At 46.9% G+C, this 20,619-nt stretch overlaps 1 protein-coding gene across 1 annotated transcript in view; it reads right to left on the bottom strand.

The window, feature by feature from the left end:
• Nucleotides 1-20,619, bottom strand: part of cubn (cubilin (intrinsic factor-cobalamin receptor)) — a 447,009-nt gene that overhangs the window by 272,605 nt on the left and 153,785 nt on the right. The window contains exon 23 of the mRNA XM_085987872.1: nt 5,013-5,194. Within this exon, the coding sequence (XP_085843998.1) occupies nt 5,013-5,194 (182 nt within the window). The remainder of the gene's footprint in view (nt 1-5,012; nt 5,195-20,619) is intronic.

Here is a 20,619-nt window from a genome sequence, read left to right as displayed (position 1 = left end):
GTAGATGCTCAAAATGATGCTCCATTTTGCTGTGGTGAAAATACGCCTGTTCGTTATTATTACTAAGATATTTTCAGGTTCTTTTATATTTCTATGAGCACAAAAATCTTCAAGCAAACAAGCAATAACCTTAGCTGCGAGTTAATGTTAATTATTTCAAGAAAGTCAAAAAAATGAATATATATTTATTCACAAAATGCCACACAGATAAGAAATAAACTCATAAAAGGTAGATATTAAGTTAACACAAACATGTTTTAATGCGGTGAGCAGAGCTTGTTGAAAACCTAATTGTAGATTGGTAGCCGTAGGGGTTAAACTGTACAAGGCTGCTGAATGAACATATGTTTCCAATTCCTCAGCCTGCATTCCAGTTCTGTCTTAATTAATGCAATGACCATTCCCAGGGACCACAGTTCCTTTTATTTGCATGCAGGAAACCCCAGTCGTCTGATGCATGTATATTTAAACTAATCTAGCCGGTTCTCCTCCATCCTTTGTGTGAGTCACTCTCTGCAGCTGTGCCAGTGACATGATTTATAAATAGTATCACTAAGGAATTCAAGAAAACTGCTTAATTAATCTTATCATATTCCAGATTCATATTTCAACATGTTTCTGTGTGTGCTGGTACTTTGGAACAACTAAAATAAAATCACGAATTCTGCTTTTTTTTAACAAACAGGATGCTGCAGAGTGAAGAAACGTGCTTATTTTCCACTCGGATGTATAATTAAGGCTCGCCTGAAATACAGGCTTAGAGGATGCAGCCCCCATAAAAAGGAAGTGTCACTGGAAATGATTACATCTCTGGGTCTGCAGTTAATCTCTAGCTTTAATTTGCAAGTTCACAGCGCAGGTATTTCCATGCAAAACACAAGCAAGGCTTAGTTTTAAACAAAATCTACAAGATGCTCAGAAGAAACAGGTCCACTTGTGCCAAATTGAGAGAGAGTGCAAAGTGAACCAGCTCAGGTTAGGTTATCTGAACTCATTTCAAATACAGCAATTAATGAGGAACATTTTATACAATGTCCTGAGCAATATAAGATTAGGTTTACGAGGCACTAGTTTCAATTGTGGCAAGTTTAAGTGCTGCATCATGTGATCAAATTCCTCACTGGAACAAGTGTTGTGTTCTGGTGATCAACATTGACACTTCCTTCTAATTGTGTTTTTTCTGGATAAATTTGGGGCTAATCATGCTGAAGAATGGCAGTGTTGGAATTTGGTGCATTTCTTCCACTTTTTGTACCCAGTGTCAGCATCAACTAATCTCAGGACGGGTGTAACACAGAACAGATGCAAGCTAAAGTTCCCTTGCTCTGCAGAAACAATAGGGAAGAGTTTCTGTTTCAGCACTCCAGGCAAATGTCAGGAAATTCCATACAGCAGCCCATGATTTTTCTGACAATTAATTCGCCAAGAATACTAAAGCAGAAACTTCTAGTCAATGTGCCTTAACTTGGTGTGGAGATGCCGGAGTTGGACTGGGGTGGACAAATGTAAGAAGTCACACAACACCAGGTTATAGTCCAACAGCTTTATTTGAAATCACAAGCTTTCGGAGCGCTGCTCCTTCTTCAGGTGAAGTGGAGAAATGCATAAAGACACAGCTTATATAGTCAGAGAATCATGTCAGATGTTTACAGGTAACCTTTCCAACTGCCATTTATCACACCTCGGCAGAGAGATAATCACAGCAGTCAAAGGTGTGAATGGTGTCCAAACAGGTCAGTCAGGGAAACATTACATCAAAGAACAATGAGGTGGGGTCACAAGGGGTCAAATATTGCAGATGCTGGGGTCTGTATGAAAAACAAAAAAAACAGACAAAAAACATTTTTTTTGGCTGGAAATCACAGCAGGTCCGGCCGCATCTGTGTAGAGAGAACAAGCCAATGTCGACTCGAGTCTGGATGACCCTGCATCAGGTGGGGTTACATGTAGCGTGACATGAACCCAAGATCTCGGTTGAGGCCGTCCTCATGGGTGCGGAACTTGGCTATCAGTTTCTGCTCGACGATTTTGCGTTGTCGTGTGTCTCGAAGGCCACCTTGGAGAATGCTTACCCGAAGATCGGAGGCTGAATGTCCTTGACTGCTGAAGTGTTCCCTGACTGGGAGGGAACACTCCTGCCTGGTGATTGTTGCGCGGTGTCCGTTCATCCGTTGTCGCAGTGTCTGCATGGTCTTGCCGATGTACCATGCTCCAGGGCATCCTTTCCTGCAACGTATGAGGTAGACAACGTTGGCCGAGTCACATGAGTATGTACCATGTACCTGGTGGGTGGTGTCCTCACGTGTGATGATGGTATCTGTGTTGATGATCTGGCATGTCTTGCAGAGGTTGCTGTTGCAGGGTTGTGTGGTGTCGTGGTCGCTGTTCTCCTGAAAGCTGGGTAATTTGCTGCGAACGATGGTCTGTTTGAGGTTAGGCGGCTGTTTGAAAGCGAGTAGTGGAGGCGTGGGGATGGCCTTAGCAAGGTGTTCGTCGTCATCGATGACATGTTGAAGGCTGCGAAGAACATGGCGTAGTTTCTCCGCTCCGGGGAAGTACTGGACGACGAAGGGTACTCTGTTGGTTGTGTCCCGTGTTTGTCTTCTGAGGAGGTCTATGCGATTTTTCGCTGTGGCCCGTCGGAACTGTCGATCGACGAGTCGAGCGTCATATCCCGTTCTTACAAGGGCGTCTTTCAGTGTCTGTAGGTGTCCATCACGTTCCTCCTCGTCTGAGCAGATCCTGTGTATTCGCAGGGCTTGTCCATAGGGGATGGCTTCTTTAATGTGGTTAGGGTGGAAGCTGGAGAAGTGAAGCATCGTGAGGTTGTCCGTGGGCTTGCGGTAGAGTGAAGTGCTGAGGTGTCCGTCTTTGATGGAGATTCGTGTGTCCAGGAATGAGACTGATTCTGAGGAGTAGTCCATGGTGAGTTTGATGGTGGGATGGAACTTGTTGATGTTATCGTGTAGTCTTTTCGACAGTTCCGACGGGCCACAGCGAAAAATCGCATAGACCTCCTCAGAAGACAAACACGGGACACAACCAACAGAGTACCCTTCGTCGTCCAGTACTTCCCCGGAGCGGAGAAACTACGCCATGTTCTTCGCAGCCTTCAACATGTCATCGATGACGACGAACACCTCGCTAAGGCCATCCCCACGCCTCCACTACTCGCTTTCAAACAGCCGCCTAACCTCAAACAGACCATCGTTCGCAGCAAATTACCCAGCTTTCAGGAGAACAGCGACCGCGACACCATACAACCCTGCAACAGCAACCTCTGCAAGACATGCCAGATCATCAACACAGATACCATCATCACACGTGAGGACACCACCCACCAGGTACATGGTACATACTCATGTGACTCGGCCAACGTTGTCTACCTCATACGTTGCAGGAAAGGATGCCCCGGAGCATGGTACATCGGCGAGACCATGCAGACACTGCGACAACGGATGAACGGACACCGCGCAACAATCACCAGGCAGGAGTGTTCCCTCCCAGTCGGGGAACACTTCAGCAGTCAAGGACATTCAGCCTCCGATCTTCGGGTAAGCATTCTCCAAGGTGGCCTTCGAGACACACGACAACGCAAAATCGTCGAGCAGAAACTGATAGCCAAGTTCCGCACCCATGAGGACGGCCTCAACCGAGATCTTGGGTTCATGTCACGCTACATGTAACCCCACCTGATGCAGGGTCATCCAGACTCGAGTCGACATTGGCTTGTTCTCTCTACACAGATGCGGCCGGACCTGCTGTGATTTCCAGCCAAAAAAAATGTTTTTTGTCTGTTTTTTTGTTTTTCATACAGACCCCAGCATCTGCAATATTTGACCCCTTGTGACCCCACCTCATTGTTCTTTGATGTAATGTTTCCCTGACTGACCTGTTTGGACACCATTCACACCTTTGACTGCTGTGATTATCTCTCTGCCGAGGTGTGATAAATGGCAGTTGGAAAGGTTACCTGTAAACATCTGACATGATTCTCTGACTATATAAGCTGTGTCTTTATGCATTTCTCCACTTCACCTGAAGAAGGAGCAGCGCTCTGAAAGCTTGTGATTTCAAATAAAGCTGTTGGACTATAACCTGGTGTTGTGTGACTTGGTGCTTGTGGAAAAACTGCCTGAAATGAGTTCAGGCATTCTCAACCCAGTCCCCAATTAGCACAAACTGGCAGCATTAAAAAACCCACACTTCAACATTATATTGGCAAATCTCTTAAGAGAGACTATAATATTAAATAAAAAAGAGAGACTATAATGTTGGCTGATGTAGAAAACTGAAAAGTTCAGTAGTGAATGCTTTTTTGAAGTTGGAGTTGAAGCAGAATACTGAAGCAGTGCAGGGGGAGCTTTACTTTGCATCCGGCCCTTTTTGATCACAAAATGCTCAGTGATGAAACTGGGCAGTCAAAGTGGAAGAAATATTAAATTCTCCAGCACTGACATCTGTCTTCATAATGAGCATAAACATTCACCAGAAAATGCATCTAAAGATGAGCTGATTCCTTTTATTGTATTTATGGCTAAACAAAGGGATTTACTGGTGTAACAGTCATTCGCCTGCTTCATGCAGCTACGCTCATGATTCCCAGTTGAGGCCAAACTATAATTAATCAACCATTCATGTGCCAAGTATCAGGTTGCACAGTCACAATGGGGAGAAATGACTATGCTCAGTTTTTTAAAAAATTCCTCCTGAAATCTGATGTATAATCCAGCATTGACATCAGAATCTGTGTAGGATCTTGAGGCAAGTGTTTTGGAGGGTAAATCAGAGTGGGCTGGAACTGAGTTTTGATGAAGGAGGACTGGGAGAGCCTTCAAAATTTAAATAGTACACATATTGATACAGACACAAATATTGTACTGATTTACTAATAATTACCTAATCTTTTAAAATACCACTCCCCGTACCCTTTAATAAAACTCTTTTTCATGCAACTACCTAACTCCATTTTAAAATAAATTATTGATATAATAGTTATTTTTCTGACTTACAGCTACATAGTCAGAATCACATGATTGATGATGTTCAAGGTCAAAGTCAGTGAAGTCAAGCAGGATGCGGTAGTGGTTATCCACAGTGATGACCCAGGAACAATCTACATTATTGCCATAAGGACTGGGGTAGTTTGGTGAATGAATCTCTCCATTAGGAGCTGTAAAAATCCCACCACAACCTGCAAGCAAAAGAGAAAATATGTGGAAATGAAAACCAACTTTAAAGCTAAGCCTCATAATCCAGCAAGTTACTTGGGGAGGGCTGGCTATTAAGGAAGGCCAACCCCCCACACCCCACACCTCCCCAAATCATACACTTGAAAATAAAATTAGATTAATAATAGTGATTAATTATTACTATATTAACCTGGATTTTGCGGCCAGCAGCAAACAAACGGCGCTCGCCGTTCATTACACTTACACTTGCCCACAGTCTTTTGAGGCCTTTCACACTGCGAGTTGCAGTAATTAGAAAGCTGAAACAGTGCAGCGCCCTCTACAGGGGATCTGAAACCTGGGTGAACAGGACAAGCAACAGTGTGTCTCCTCAACCAATCAAACTGAAGAACCCTTACTGAGGCATGCAGAGTCTAAACTAGGAAGTGTAAGTTACAATATTTAATTCAATATAAAATCATGTACAAAAAGTGAAATAAAAAGAGGGAAAGAAAGATGGGATTAAGAGAGAGAGGGAGAGAGAGAGATAAGAGACAAAAAGAAAAAGTAAATAAAAAAAAATCTCCTGCAATAATTAAAATCTGAAGGAATGAGACTTCACTCATGTAAAAGTACATTTTCAGTGTCAGAGATGTTGTTTGGCAGTTACTACCCCATTAAAAAATCACTTACACATGATTGGACAAGCCCTAACTTTTTCTGGCATGTTTAATGGGTATTCAGTAGGTAAGTACCACAACTTCACGCCGTTGCATGTATGTGAATGCGGAGTCTTTTGGAGGAGCAGGGCAACTCGGACAGCAACTTCCTGATTTCTGCGTTTAACTTTGCATATGCAGATGCTGGACGTTGCTGTCTGATGTACTTAATAATGGTGAGCGCTGATAGCCTCACCGTTATTCTTAACGCCAAATCCGGTCCATTGTTAGTGAGATCAATCAATTGCTTCCAACTGTGCAGAGCTCTCTTTTCATTTAAAACTTACCAACTCCTTCAAAGAGTCTCCAACAGGCTGTCCACACAATGGAAGGATGTGGGTTTATAATTACAATTCCCCACACTATGAGCTCCCAACCTCAGCCATGCTGCTGTTGTGAGATAACTATCAGAATCTGGGTACTTCCTCATAGCAGTGTAAGGAAAATTAGATGGTCAGTCAGCCCAAGTTTCTTCTGCTTCACCTCAAGTGACTGACTGCAGAGCAGCAATTGCAGAGGTTTATGAGAAAATCATTAGCCCATTCTCCTATCTGGGGAAGGCATATGAAACATGGAGGGCAAATAATAAAAAAAAAATCTGAAGTTAAATCTCTAATTCATACAATATATAGAAATTGCGGTCGGAGGCGTGCCTCCGGAGTACACTTTCGACCCGCGAAACAGTTACAAAATTACCTGCTGGTGCCCAGGCTGCGAAGAGTTGTGGTCTCCGGCCTCAAGGTGGAGGGCAGTGTAGAGGTCCAGGGACACAGGCAGCTTGGAAGCGTACCTGGGACCACGTGGGCCCGGTCGTCCAATGACAAAGGAGAATTCCATTGCAATCAATTACAAAAGTAATCCCATAATAATATGCAATGGAATCTCGAAATGTAAAAATTATACAATCAACAGAATTTTAATTTTAATCATAATTACCTTAATTCCACCAAACTCTACAAATTTAATTTTGTTGATAATTTCACACATTAAAATTGTAATCTGGGCCAATATTTGCATAAATTCATTCAACAAAATGTGTGTGCATAATTTGGATATGTAAATGTTTAATTTAAGGCTTAGATATCCCCTTATGCTGATGCAAGCAGGCCCAATGGGCTTGCAGAAATCCAGAACTTGCAGGTATTTCAAAGGGATTACAACGGCATACTCTCCGAGTACGCTGTCACAGACACCGCAATTTTAGGGCCGATGTAATTATTACAACGTAGATACATTCATTGTGGTTCCAACAACAAACAGCTTCCATAATATTGATTAAATTCCTCGACCACAGCATTTAGCTGGCACAGGAATCTTTGTTGCTTCACATATTAGTGACAAACACAAGTTACATTTAAATTATTTGTTCCACTTAAGGGCATTTCTAATCTGTTGGTCTGTACTTCCTTTAATAAGTACATCATTCCCTCCCAAACCAAAAGACCAAGTTTGTAGATATCCAAAATAACAACAGAAAATTCTGGAAAAACTCAGCAGGCCAGGCAACATCCGTGGAGAGAAAATAGAGTCAACGTTTCGGGTAAACCCTTTGTCAAGACTAAAGAAGCACAGGAAATGAAATAGATTAAGAGGCCAGGCTGGGAGAGAACAAAAGAGAAGTGAAGAGACATTAAGAGGTATTCAAAACGAGACGAGATGGTGAAAGGACTAGTGGAGACAAAAGACGGCTCTAGATTAGGTGTGAAATGCGCTGGCAGAATGGGAGACAGCTGCCATGTGGGAGAGAGGAAAAAAAAAGAAAGGGGGGGGGGGTGAAAAGGGCCAAAACAAAGGTGTGGATAAAAAATATAAGTAAAAATGTAATAGGGGCCGAGGTTATGATCTGAAATTGTTGAACTCGATATTGAGTCCGGAAGGCTGTAAAGTGCCTAATTGGAAGATGAGGTGCTGTTCCTCGAGTTTACGGTGAGCTTCCATGGAACAATGCAAGAGGCCGAGGACGGTGAGGTCCGAGGGGAATGGGGCGGTGAATTAAAATGACAGGCGACCGGAAGCTCGGGGTCATCCTTACGGACTGAACGGAGGTGTTCCGCAAAACGGTCACCCAATCTGCGTTTGGTCTCCCCAATGTAGAGGAGACCACATCGTGAGCAGCGAATACAGTATACTAGATTGCAAGAAGTACAAGTAAATCGCTGTTTCGCCTGGAAGGGGTGTTTGGGGCCCTGGACAGTGAGAAGGGGGAGGTATAAGGGCAGGTGTTACATCTCCTGCGCTTGCACGGGAAGGTGCCAGGCGAAGGGGAAGGGGTGCTGGGGGTGATAGAGGAGTGGACTAGGGTGTCTCGGAGGGAGCGGTCCCTACCGAATGCTGAAAGGGGAGGGGAGGGGAAGATGCGTTTGGTGGTGGGATCACTTTGGAGGTGGCGGAAATGGTGGAGGATGATCCATTGAATGTGGAAGCTGGTGGGGTGAAAGGTGAGGACAAGGGGAACCCTATCGTGGTTCCGGGAGGGAGGGGCAGGGGTGAGGGCAGAAGTGCGGGAGATAGAACGGATACAGTCGAGGGCCGTGTTAACCACAGTAGAGGGGAATCCTCGGTTGAGGAAAAAGGAAGACATGTCGGAAGCACTGGTGTGGAAGGTGGCATCTTCGGAGCAGATGCGGCGGAGACGGAGAAACTGGGAGAATGGAATAGAGTCCTTATAGGAGGCAGGGTGGGGGCAAGTGTAGTCCAAGTAGCTGTGGGAGTCAGTGGGCTTGTAGTGAATGTTGGTCAATAACCTATCCCCAGAGATAGAGACGGAGAAGTCGAGGAAGGGAAGGGAAGGGTCAGAGATGGACCATGTGAAGGTGAGGGAAGGGTGGAAATTGGAGGCAAAGTGAATGAAATTGTCTAGTTCAGGGCGAGAGCAGGAAACGGCACCGATACAGTCATCAATGTATCGGAAAAAGAGGTGAGGGAGGGGACCCGAGTAGGACTGGAACAAAGAGTGTTCCACATATCCCACAAAAAGGCAAGCATAGCTAGGACCCATGCGGGTACCCATAGCAGCACCTTTGATTTGGAGGAAATGAGTGGAGTCAAAGGAGAAGTTGTTCAATGTGAAAACAAGTTCAGCCAGGCGGAGGAGGGTAGTGGTGGATGGGGACTGGTCAGGCCTCCGTTCAAGGAAGAAGCGGAGCGCCCTCAGGCCATCCTGGTGGGGGATGGAGGTGTAGAGGGATTGTACATCCATGGTGAAAAGGAAGCGGTTGGGGCCAGGAAACGGGAAACTGTTAAAGTGGCGGAGGGCGTCTCGAAATGTTGAGCTCTTTTTCCGCCGCCTTCGTGTCCATGCCCACTTCTCTGGCCAGGAGTCTTCCCCCCGCATGGCTGACCCTTTCTCCCGCTTTCAGAATTCCCATTCTACCTGGACCCCTCCCCCTGGCCTCTTACCCTCTCTAGACCTTTTCATCGCTAACTACCACCGTGACATCGGCCGTCTCCATTTCTCTGCTCCCCTCACTCACTCCAACCTACCTCCCGCTGATGAACTTGCAGCACTCCATTCTCTTAGATCCAACCCTGACATTGTCATTAAACCTGCTGACAAGGGTGGTGCTGTTGTTGTTTGGCGAACTGACCTCTACCTAGCGGAAGCTGAACGCCAACTCTCTGACACCTCCTCCTACCTCCACCTGGACCATGACCCCACTACCGAACATCAAACCACCGTTTCCAAGACTGTCACTGACCTCATCTCCTCTGGAGATCTTCCCCCTGCGGCCACGAACCTCATACAGCCCACTTCTACCTCCTTCCCAAGATCCACAAACAAGACTGCCCTGGTAGACCCATTGTTTCAGCCTGTTCTTGCCCCACGGAACTTATCTTTTCCTATCTCGACTCTATCTTTTCTCCTCTTGTCCAGCCTCTTCCCACCTACATCCGCGACGCTTCGGACGCCCTCCACCACTTTAACAGTTTCCAGTTTCCTGGCCCCAACCGCTTCCTTTTCACCATGGACGTACAGTCCCTCTACACCTCCATCCCCCACCAGGATGGCCTGAGGGCGCTCCGCTTCTTCCTTGAACAGAGGCCCGACCAGTCCCCATCCACCACTACCCTCCTCCGCCTGGCTGAACTTGTTCTCACATTGAACAACTTCTCCTTTGACTCCACTCATTTCCTCCAAATCAAAGGTGCTGCTATGGGTACCCGCATGGGTCCTAGCTATGCCTGCCTTTTTGTGGGATATGTGGAACACTCTTTGTTCCAGTCCTACTCGGGTCCCCACTCTCAACTCTTTTTCCGATACATTGATGACAGTATCGGTGCCGTTTCCTGCTCTCGCCCTGAACTAGACAATTTCATTCACTTTGCCTCCAATTTCCACCCTTCCCTCACCTTCACATGATCCATCTCTGACTCTTCCCTTCCCTTCCTTGACTTCTCCGTCTCTATCTCTGGGGATAGGTTATTGACCAACATTCACTACAAGCTCACTGACTCCCACAGCTACCTGGACTACACTTCCTCCCACCCTGCCTCCTGTAAGGACTCTATTCCATTCTCCCAGTTTCTCCGTCTCCGCCGCATCTGCTCCGATAATGCCACCTTCCACACCAGTGCTTTCGACATGTCTTCCTTTTTCCTCAACCGAGGATTCCCCTCTACCGTGGTTGACACGGCCCTCGACCATGCCCGTTCCATCTCCCGCACTTCCGCCCTCACCCCTGCCCCTCCCTCCTGGAACCATGATAGGGTTCCCCTTGCCCTCACCTTTCACCCCACCAGCCTTCACATTCAACGGATCATCCTCCGCCATTTCCGCCACCTCCAAAGTGATCCCACCACCAAATGCATAAGAACATAAGAACATAAGAAATAGGAGCAGGAGTAGGCCAATCGGCCCCTCGAGCCTGCTCCGCCATTCAATAAGATAATGGCTGATCTGATCCTAACCGCCAATCTACTATCACAGAACCATCTCCTGAATCTAACAGAATTAGACACATGAAATAGGAGCAGGATCAGGCTACACGGCCCCTGGGCCCGCTCCGCTACCCACAGGGCCATGACCGATCCGAACCGAGACTCATGTCCAAATTCCTGCCTGCTCCCCGTAACCCTTAATTCCCTTTACTTCTAGGAAACTGTCTATTTCTGTTTTAAATTTATGTAATGATGTAGCTTCTACAGCTTTTTGGGGCAGCATATTCCATGGACCTACCACCCTCTGAGTGAAGTAGTTCCTCCTCATCTCAGTTTTGAAAGAGCAGCCCCTTATTCTAAGACTATGCCCCCTAGTTCTAGTTTCACCCATCATCGGGAACATCCTCCCCGCATCCACCCGATCCAACCCCTTCATAATCTTATATGTTTCAATAAGATCGCCTCTCATTCTTCTGAACTCCAATGAGTAGAGTCCCAATCTACTCAACCTCTCCTCATATGTCCATCCCCTCATCCCCGGGATTAACCGAGTGAACCTTCTTTGTACTGATTCGAGAGCAAGTATGTCTTTTCTTAAGTATGGACACCAAAACTGTATGCAGTATTCCAGGTGCGGTCTCACCAATACCTTGTACAACTGAAGCAATACCTCCCTATTTTTATATTCTATCCCCCTAGCAATGAAAGCCAACATTCCATTGGCCTTCTTAATCACTTGCTGCACCTGCATACTAACCTTTTGAGTATCGTGCACCAGGACATAGAAACATAGAAGATAGGAGCAGGAGTAGGCCATTCGGCCCTTCGAGCCTGCTCCGCCATTCAATGAGATCATGGCTGATCATCCAAATTCAGTACCCGGTCGCTGCCTTCTCCGCATATCCCTTGGTCCCTTTAGCCTTAAGAAATATATCCAACTCTTTCTTGAATATACTTAATGAACTGGCCTCCACCGCCCTCTGTGGCAGAAAATTCCACAGGTTCACCACTCTCTGGGTGAAGAAATTCCTCCTCATTTCAGTCCTAAATGGCTTACCCCTTATCCTTAGACTATGACCCCTGGTTCTGGACTCCCCGGCCATCAGAAACATCCTTCCTGCATCTAGTCTGTCCAGGCCTGACAGAATTTTATAGGTTTCGATGAGATCCCCTCTCAATCTTCTAAACTCCAGTGAGTATAAGCCCAATCGACACAATCTCTCCTCATACATCATTCCTGCCATCCCAGGTATTAGCCTGGTGAATCTTCGCTGCACTCCGTCCATGGCAAGAACGTCCTTCCTCAGGTAAGGTGACCAAAACTGCACACAATACTCAAGGTGTGGTCTCACCAAGGCCCTGTACAACTGCAGCAAGATATCCTTGTTCTTGTACTCGAACCCTCTTGCTACGAAGGCCAACATACCATTTGCCTTCTTAACCGCCTGCTGCACCTGCATGCTTACCTTCAGCGACTGGTGTACAAGAACACCCAGGTCTCTTTGCACTTCCCCTTCTCCCAATCTATTACCATTCAAATAATAATCTGCCTTCCTGTTTTTGCCACCAAAGTGGATAACCTCACATTTATCCACATTATAGTGCATTTGCCATGTTTCTGCCCAATCACCCAACCTGTCCAAATCGTGCTGGAGTTTCACAACATCCTCCTCACAGCATACCCTCCCACCCAGCTTTGTGTCGTCTGCAAATTTGGAGATATTACATCCAATTCCCTCGTCCAGATCATTTATATATATTGTGAACAGCTGGGGTCCTAGGACCGATCCTTGTGGTACCCCACTAGTCACTGCCTGCCACTCGGAAAATGACCGTTTATTCCAACTCTTTGCTTTCTGTCCGCCAACCAGTTCTCTATCCAAGTCAATACCTTGCCCCCAATCCCATGTGCCTTAATTTTGCACGCTAATCTCTTATGCGGGACCTTATCGAAAGCCTTCTGAAAGTCCAAATACACCACATCCACTGGTTCTCCCTTATCTATTTTACCAGTTACATTCTCAAAAAATTCCAGTAGATTAGTCAAGCATGATTTACCTTTTGTAAATCCATGTTGACTTTGTCCGATCCAGTCACTGCTTTCCAAGTGCTCTGCTATTACATCTTTTATAATGGACTCTAGCATTTTCCCCACTACCGATGTCAAGCTTACCGGTCTATAATTCCCCGCCTTTTCTCTACCACCTTTTTTGAATAGTGGGGTAACATTAGCTACCCGCCAATCCATGGGTACCGTTCCAGAGTCTATCAAGTTCTGGAAGATGACCAGCAATGCATCTACTATTTCTAGGGCCACTTCCTTACGTACCCTGGGATGTAGATTATCAGGCCCTGGGGATTTATCGGCCTTCAGTCCCATCAATTTTCCTAACACCATTTCCCTACAAATACTGATTTCTTTCAGTTCCACCCTTTCATCAGACCCTATGTTCCCCGGCATCTCTGGGAGGTTATTTGTGTCCTCCTTTGTGAAGACAGAACCAAAATATGTATTTAGTTGGTCTGCCATTTCTTTGTTCCCCATTATAAATTCCCCCGATTCTGACTGCAAGGGACCTACGCTTGACTTCACCAATCTTTTTCTCTTCACATATCTATAAAAGCTTTTACAGTCAGTTTTTATGTTCTCTGCAAGCTTACTCTCACATTCTATTTTCCCTTTCTTAATTAATCCCTTTGTCCTCCTTTGTTGAATCCTAAACTGCTCCCAATCCTCAGGATTATTGCTTTTTCTGGCCAATTTATATGCCCTCTCCTTGGACCTTATGCTATCCCTAACTTCCCTTGTTAGCCACGGTTGGGTCACCTTTTTTGTTTTATTTTTATGCCAAACTGGGATGAACAAATTCTGTAGTTCATCCATTCGGTCTTTGAATGTTTGCCATTGCCTATCCACCGTCAACCCTTTGAGTGCCATTCCCCAATCAATCCTACCCAACTTGCTCCTCAGACCATCATAGTTTCCTTTATTTAAATTGAGGACCCTAGTCTCCGAGTCAACTACTTCATTCTCCATCTTAATGAAGAATTCGATCATATTATGATCGCTCTGACCCAAGGGGCCTCTTACAACAAGATTGCTAATTAATCCTTTCTCGTTACATAATACCCAGTCTAAGATGGCCTGATCTCTGGTTGGTTCCTCGACATATTGGTCCAGGAAACCATCCCGTAAACACTCCAGGAATTCCTCCTCCACAGTATTGTTACTCATTTGGTTGGCCCAATCTATATGTAGATTAAAGTCACCCATGATGACTGCTGTGCCCTTATTGCATGCTTCTTTAATTTCTCTTTTAAACCCAGATCCCTTTGTACTTCAGTACTTTCCAGTTTCTTGCCATTAATATAATAACTTGCTCTATGATTTTTGCTGCCAAAGTGCATAACCTCACACTTTCCAGTATTGTATTCCATCTGCCTAATCTCTGCCCACTTCCTTAGCCTGTCTATGTCCCCTTGCAGGTTTTTTATGTCCTCCTCACTCACTACTTTCCCTCCCATCTTAGTATTATCTGCAAACTTTGATATGTTACACTCGGTCCCCTCCTCCAAATCGTTAATATAGATTGTAAAGAGTTGGGGACCCAGCACTGACCCCTGCAGAACACCACTAGTTACTGATTGCCAGTCTGAGAATGAACCATTTATCCCAACTCTCTGCCTTCTGTTAGATAGCCAATCCTCTATCCATGCCAGAATATTACCCCCAATCCCGTGATTTTTTTATCTTAAGCAATAATCTTTTGTGTGGAACCTTGTCAAATGCCTTTTGGAAGTCTAAATACACTACGTCCACTGGTTCCCCTTTATCCACCCTATATGTTACTTCCTCAAAGAACTCCAGCAAATTTGTCAAACATGACTTCCCCTTCATAAAACCATGCTGACTTTGTCCTATTAAATTATGATTATCCAAATGTCCTGTTACTGTCTCCTTAATAATGGACTCCAATATTTTACCTACCACAGATGTTAGGGTAACCGGTCTATAGTTTCCAGCCTTCTGTCTACTGCCCTTTTTAAATAAGGGTGTTACATTAGCAGTTTTCCAGTCTGCCGGGACCTTTGCTGAGTCCAGGGAGTTTTGGAAAATTATTACCAATGCATCCACAATCCCTACCGCCACTTCCCTCAAGACCCTAGGATGTAAGCCATCAGGTCCAGGTGATTTATCCGCCTTGAGTCCCATTATTTTACCGAGTACCACTTCGTTAGTGATTTTGATCGTGTTTAGCTCCTCCCCCCCTATAGCCCCCTGCTTGTCCAGTGTTGGGATATTCTTAGTGTCTTCTACTGTAAAGACTGATACAAAATGTTCATTCAGTGTTTTTGCCACCTCCATATTTCCCACCATTAATTTCCCGGTCTCATCCTCTAAGGGACCAACATTTACTTTAGCCACCCTTTTTCTTTTTATATAACTATAAAAACTCTTACTATCTGTTTTTATATTTTTTGCTAATTTACTTTCATAATCTATCTTCCCTTTCTTAATCAATCGTTTTGTTATTTTTTGCTGTCTTTTAAAGTTTTCCCAATCCTCTATCCTCCCACTAGATTCGGCTACCTTATATGCCCTTGTTTTTAGTCGAATACTATCCTTAATTTCTTTACTTAGCCACGGATGGCTGTCTTTTCTTTTACACCCTTTTCTTCTCAGTGGAATATATATTTTTTGGAAGTTGTAAAATAACTCCTTGAATGTACACCACTGATCATGTATCGTCTTACCCTTTAATCTATTTTCCCAATCCACTCTACTCAATTCCGCTCTCATACCTTCATAGTCTCCTTTATTCAAGCTTAGCACGCTTGTTTGAGATCCAACCTTCTCACCCTCTAATTGAATATGGAATTCAACCATGTTATGGTCACTCATTCCAAGGGGATCCTTTACTAGGACATTTTTAATTAATCCTGTCTCGTTACACAGGACCAGATCTAAGGTTGCTTGCCCCCTGGTCGGTTCAGTTACATACTGCTCAAGAAACCCATCCCTAATACACTCAATGAACTCATCCTCAAGGCAGCCCTGCCCAATTTGATTTGTCCAATTAATATGATAGTTAAAATCCCCTATAATTATAGATGCTCCCTTATTACAAGCCTCAACTATTTCCTGATTGATACTCCGTCCAACAGAGTTGCCACTGTTCGGAGGCCTATAAACTACGCCCACTAATGCTTTTTTCCCCTTATTATTCCTTATCTCCACCCAAACTGTTTCATTATCCTGATCTTTTGACCCAATATCATTTCTCTGTATTACAGTGATTCCTTCCTTTATTAACATAGCCACCCCACCTCCCCTTCCTTCCTGCCTGTCCTTCCTGATCGTTAACTAACCTGGTATGTTTAATTCCCAGGCATTGTCACCCTGCAGCCATGTTTCTATAATGGCCACAAGATCATACCCATATGTAGTTATTTGTGCCATTAACTCGTCTATTTTGTTACGAATGCTACGTGCATTCAGATAGCGAACTTTCAAATATGTTTTGTGACACTTAGTTCCTGCTTTTGCCCTTTTTATTACTTTACCTTTTACTCCATACCTTCTGCCCCTTCCTGACACGCACTGGTTTTTAATTTCCCCACTGCTACCTAAGTCTATGACCTTCTCTGTTGTCATTTTTATTATTTGCTCTCTAGGAACCTCCCCCCGCACTAGTTAGTTTAAAGCCCTCTCTACAGCCCTAGTTATATGATCCGCCAGGACTCTAGTCCCAGCACTGGCCAAGTGAAGCCCGTCCCAACGGAACAGCTCCCTCCTGCCCCAGTACTGATGCCAGTGTCCCAGGAAGCAAAACCCATTTCTCCCACACCAGTCTTTGAGCCACGCATTTAACTCTCTAATTTTATTTGTCCTAGCCAAATTTGCTCGTGGCTCAGGTAATAATCCAGGGATTATTACCCTTGAGGTTCTGTTTTTTAATTTGACCCCTAGCTGCTCATACTCCTTTAACAGAACTGGCTTCCTTGTCCTATCTACGTCGTTTGTACCAACATGGACCACAACAACTAGATCCACCCCCTCCCACTGCAAGTTTCTTTCCAGCCCAGAGGAGGTGTCCTTAACCCTGGCACCGGGTAGGCAACACAGCCTTCGGGACTCTCGCTCTCAGCTGCAGAGAACTCTATCTATCCCCCTAATAATACTATCCCCTACCACTACAACATTTCTATTTACTCCCCCCTCTTGAATGGCCCCCCGTTCCACGGTGCTGTGGCCAGGTTGCTCATCCTCCCTGCAGTCCCTGCTCCTGTCCCCACAGGGAGTAAGAACCTCGAACCTGTTGGTCAAGGGCAAGGGCTGCGGCTCCTCCAGCTCTACCTCCTGGATCCCTGTACCTGCCTCACTCGTAGTCACACCGTCCTGTCCCTGACCATGGGCTACATCTGAATTACTTAACTTCATAGGTGTGATCACCCCCTGATACACAGAGTCCAGGTACTTCTCCCCCTCCCTGATGTGTCGCAGTGTCTGAAGCTCAGACTCCAGCTCATCAACACGGAGCTGGAGTTCCTGTAGCAGCAGACACTTGTCACAGACGTAATCACCGTGAGCCTCAATGGGGTTCACCGGCTCCCACATCTCGCAACAGTAACACATCACCTGCTCCATTATATGTGATATACCTATCAATTCATCCAATGAAAAGCGACGAGTTAAGAAAGTAACTATAGGTTTTTATTGGCTAAATAACAGAGCCCACCCTCGTGGGTGATCGGATCCAACAAGGAGGAATACCAGCCAGTCGACCACCTTTATACCTGGGCAGGTAGGTGGAGCCATGGGCGGAGTCAGCAGTGGTCAGCCCAGATATAACAGTGTGACAGGAGGCGACCTCGTGTAGTGATACAACAGTGTAAACAGTGATAACCATAGTGTAACGATAGTGAACGATAAAAGTGGTTTACCACATTCACCCCTTGTTTAGATTTGAGTCCGGCGGGGTGAAGTGTACTACCAGTTCGGGTATGTCAGTCTGTCCGGAGGCCTCGTAAGTCTTTCTGATCGGCGCAGCAGCGGCGGCGGTGTTGCAGTATCCGGTGTTAATGCTGGTGTCTGCGTGGTCGACGAAGGCTCGTGGGGTTCCGGCATGCCGTCTACCTGGGCTGGATTTGGGGGGGTGGTGGGGGGTAACAGTGGTGTCTCAGGGGTGCCCGAGGGTGCAAGGTCTCGTAAGGAGACTGTGTCCTCCCGCCCGTCTGGGTATGCCACATAGGCGTACTGGGGGTTGGCGTGCAGGAGGTCCACCCTCTCGACCAGGGGGTCCATTTTATGGGCCCTCACATGCTTTCGCAGCAAGACGGGCCCCGGAGAAGTCAGCCAAGTTGGCAGCGTGGTTCCCGTAGTCGACTTCCTGGGGAAAACAAACATTCGTTCATGGGGGGTGGCGTTAATGGCAGTGCAAAGCAGTGACCGGATGGAATGCAGCGCTGCCGGGAGGACTTCCTGCCAGCGAGAGGTTGGGAGGCCCTTAGACTTTAAGACTAAGAGAACGGCCTTCCAGACAGTCGTGTTTTCTCTTTCCACCTGGCCGTTCCCTCGGGGGTTGTAGCTGGTGGTCCTGCTTGCAGCGATACCTCTCGCTAATAGGAACTGGCGAAGTTCCTCGCTCATGAAGGAGGAGCCCCGGTCACTATGTATATAGTTTGGGAACCCGAACAAGGCGAAGAGGTCGTTCAGGCATTTGATGACCGTGGTGCTGGTCATATCTGGGCAGGGGAAGGCAAAGGGGAAACGGGAGTACTCATCAATAATGTTGAGGAAGTACACATTGCGGTCAGAGGACGGGAGGGGCCCCTTAAAATCGATGCTCAAGCACTCGAAGGGGCGGGTGGCCTTGATCAGGCTTGTTCTGTCCGGCCTAAAGAAATGCGGTTTGCATTCGGCACAGGTTTGGCAGTTCCTGGTCATGGTCCTGACCTCCTCGATGGAGTAGGGCAGGTTGCGGGCCTTAATGAAGTGGTAAAGTCTGGTGACCCCGGGGTGGCAGAGGTCGTTGTGGAGGGTCTGCAGTCTATCAGTTTGCACGTTGGCGCATGTACTTCGTGATAGAGCATCTGGGGGTTCGTTCAGTTTACCAGGCCGGTACAAGATATCATAATCATAGGTGGAGAGCTCGATTCTCCACCTCAAGATCTTGTCATTCTTGATTTTGACCCTCAGCTTGTTATTAAACATAAAAGCGACCGAACGCTGGTCGGTGAGGAGGGTAAATCGTTTGCCTGCCAGGTAATGCCTCCAGCATCGTACAGCCTCCACGATCGCCTGGGCCTCCTTCTCGACCGAAGAGTGTCGGATCTCAGGGCCCTGGAGGGTCCTTGAGAAGAAGGCCACTGGTCTCCCCTCCTGGTTGAGGGTTGCGGCTAGGGCGAAGTCGGATGCATCGCTCTCCACTTGGAAAGGGATAGACTCATCCACCGCGTGTATAGTGGCCTTAGCAATGTCTCCCTTAATGAGGGAGAAGGCTGCGCACGCTTCTGCCGTCAGGGGGAAGGAGGTGGACTTCATGAGGGGTCTGGCTTTGTCCGCATAATTTGGCACCCATTGGGCATAGTAGGCGAAGAGCCCCAGGGTTCTCTTCAGCGCCTTTGGACAGTGGGGGAGGGGAAGCTCCATGAGGGGGCGCATTCTTTCGGGGTCGGGGCCGATGACTCCGTTCTCTACTACGCAGCCGAGGATGGCAAGGCGCGAGGTGTTAAACACACATTTCTCCTTATTGTAGGTGAGGTTCAGCCGTTGGGCCGTACGGAGGAATCTTTCCAGGTTAACATCGTGGTCCTGCCGGTCGCGGCCGCAGATGGTGACGTTATCTAGATAGGGGAACGTGGCGTGCAGCCCGTTCTGGTCAACCATCTGGTCCATCTCCCTTTGGAAGACCGAAACCCCGTTAGTGACGCCGAAGGGAACCCTAAGGAAGTGGTAGAGGCGGCCATTCGCCTCGAAGGCTGTATACTGGTGGTCCTCAGGGCGGATAGGGAGTTGGTGATAGGCCGACTTAAGGTCGATGGTGGAGAATACCCGGTACTGTGCAATCTGATTGACCATATCAGATATGCGGGGGAGGGGGTATGCGTCCAGCTGGGTGTACCGGTTTATGGTTTGGCTGTAGTCGATGACTAGGTGGTTTTTATCGCCGGTCTTAACGACTACGACCTGGGCACGCCAGGGGCTGTTGCTCCTCTCGATGATGCCCTCCTTCAGGAGACGCTGCACCTCAGAGCTAATAAAAGCTCTGTCCCCGGCACTGTACCGCCTGCTCTTGGTGGCGACGGGTTTACAGTCGTGGGTGAGGTTAGCGAACAGGGAGGGGGGCGGGACCTTGAGGGTGGATAGGCCGCAGGTGGTATGCGGTGGGCGGTTTAAAGGCTGCTGGTTGTCGACTGTGAGTGGGGGGAGGGGTCCACCGTATGCCAAAGTGACACTTTGCAGGTGGGATTGGAAGTCCAGCCCTAGTAGGACGGCAGCGCAGAGCTGGGGCAGGACGAGAAGTTTAAAATCTTTATACTCCGTGCCCCTAACCGACAGGGTCACAACACAGTAGCTGCTGATGTCTGTAGAATGGGACCTCGATGCCATTGAGATCCGGTTGCGCGTTGGCCGGACAGTGAGGGAGTAGTGGCTCACCGTGTCTGGATGTATGAAACTCTCCGTGCTTCCGCTGTCGAACAGGCAGGTCGTGGCGTGGCCGTTTACTTTGATGTCCATCATGGACTTGGACAGGTGATGCGGGTGAGCTTGGTCCAGTGTGACGGAGGCTAGTGTATGGTTGAGCGAGCTGCTGTAGTCTGCGGGTGAGGCGGTGGTCGGGTCTGGC

Source organism: Somniosus microcephalus, chromosome 5 (genome assembly GCF_052327205.1).
Source record: "Somniosus microcephalus isolate GS21.2 chromosome 5, FLI_Smic_1.0, whole genome shotgun sequence".
In the NCBI taxonomy this organism is placed as follows: domain Eukaryota; kingdom Metazoa; phylum Chordata; class Chondrichthyes; order Squaliformes; family Somniosidae; genus Somniosus; species Somniosus microcephalus.
This window is presented reverse-complemented; position numbering and strand designations above follow the sequence as displayed.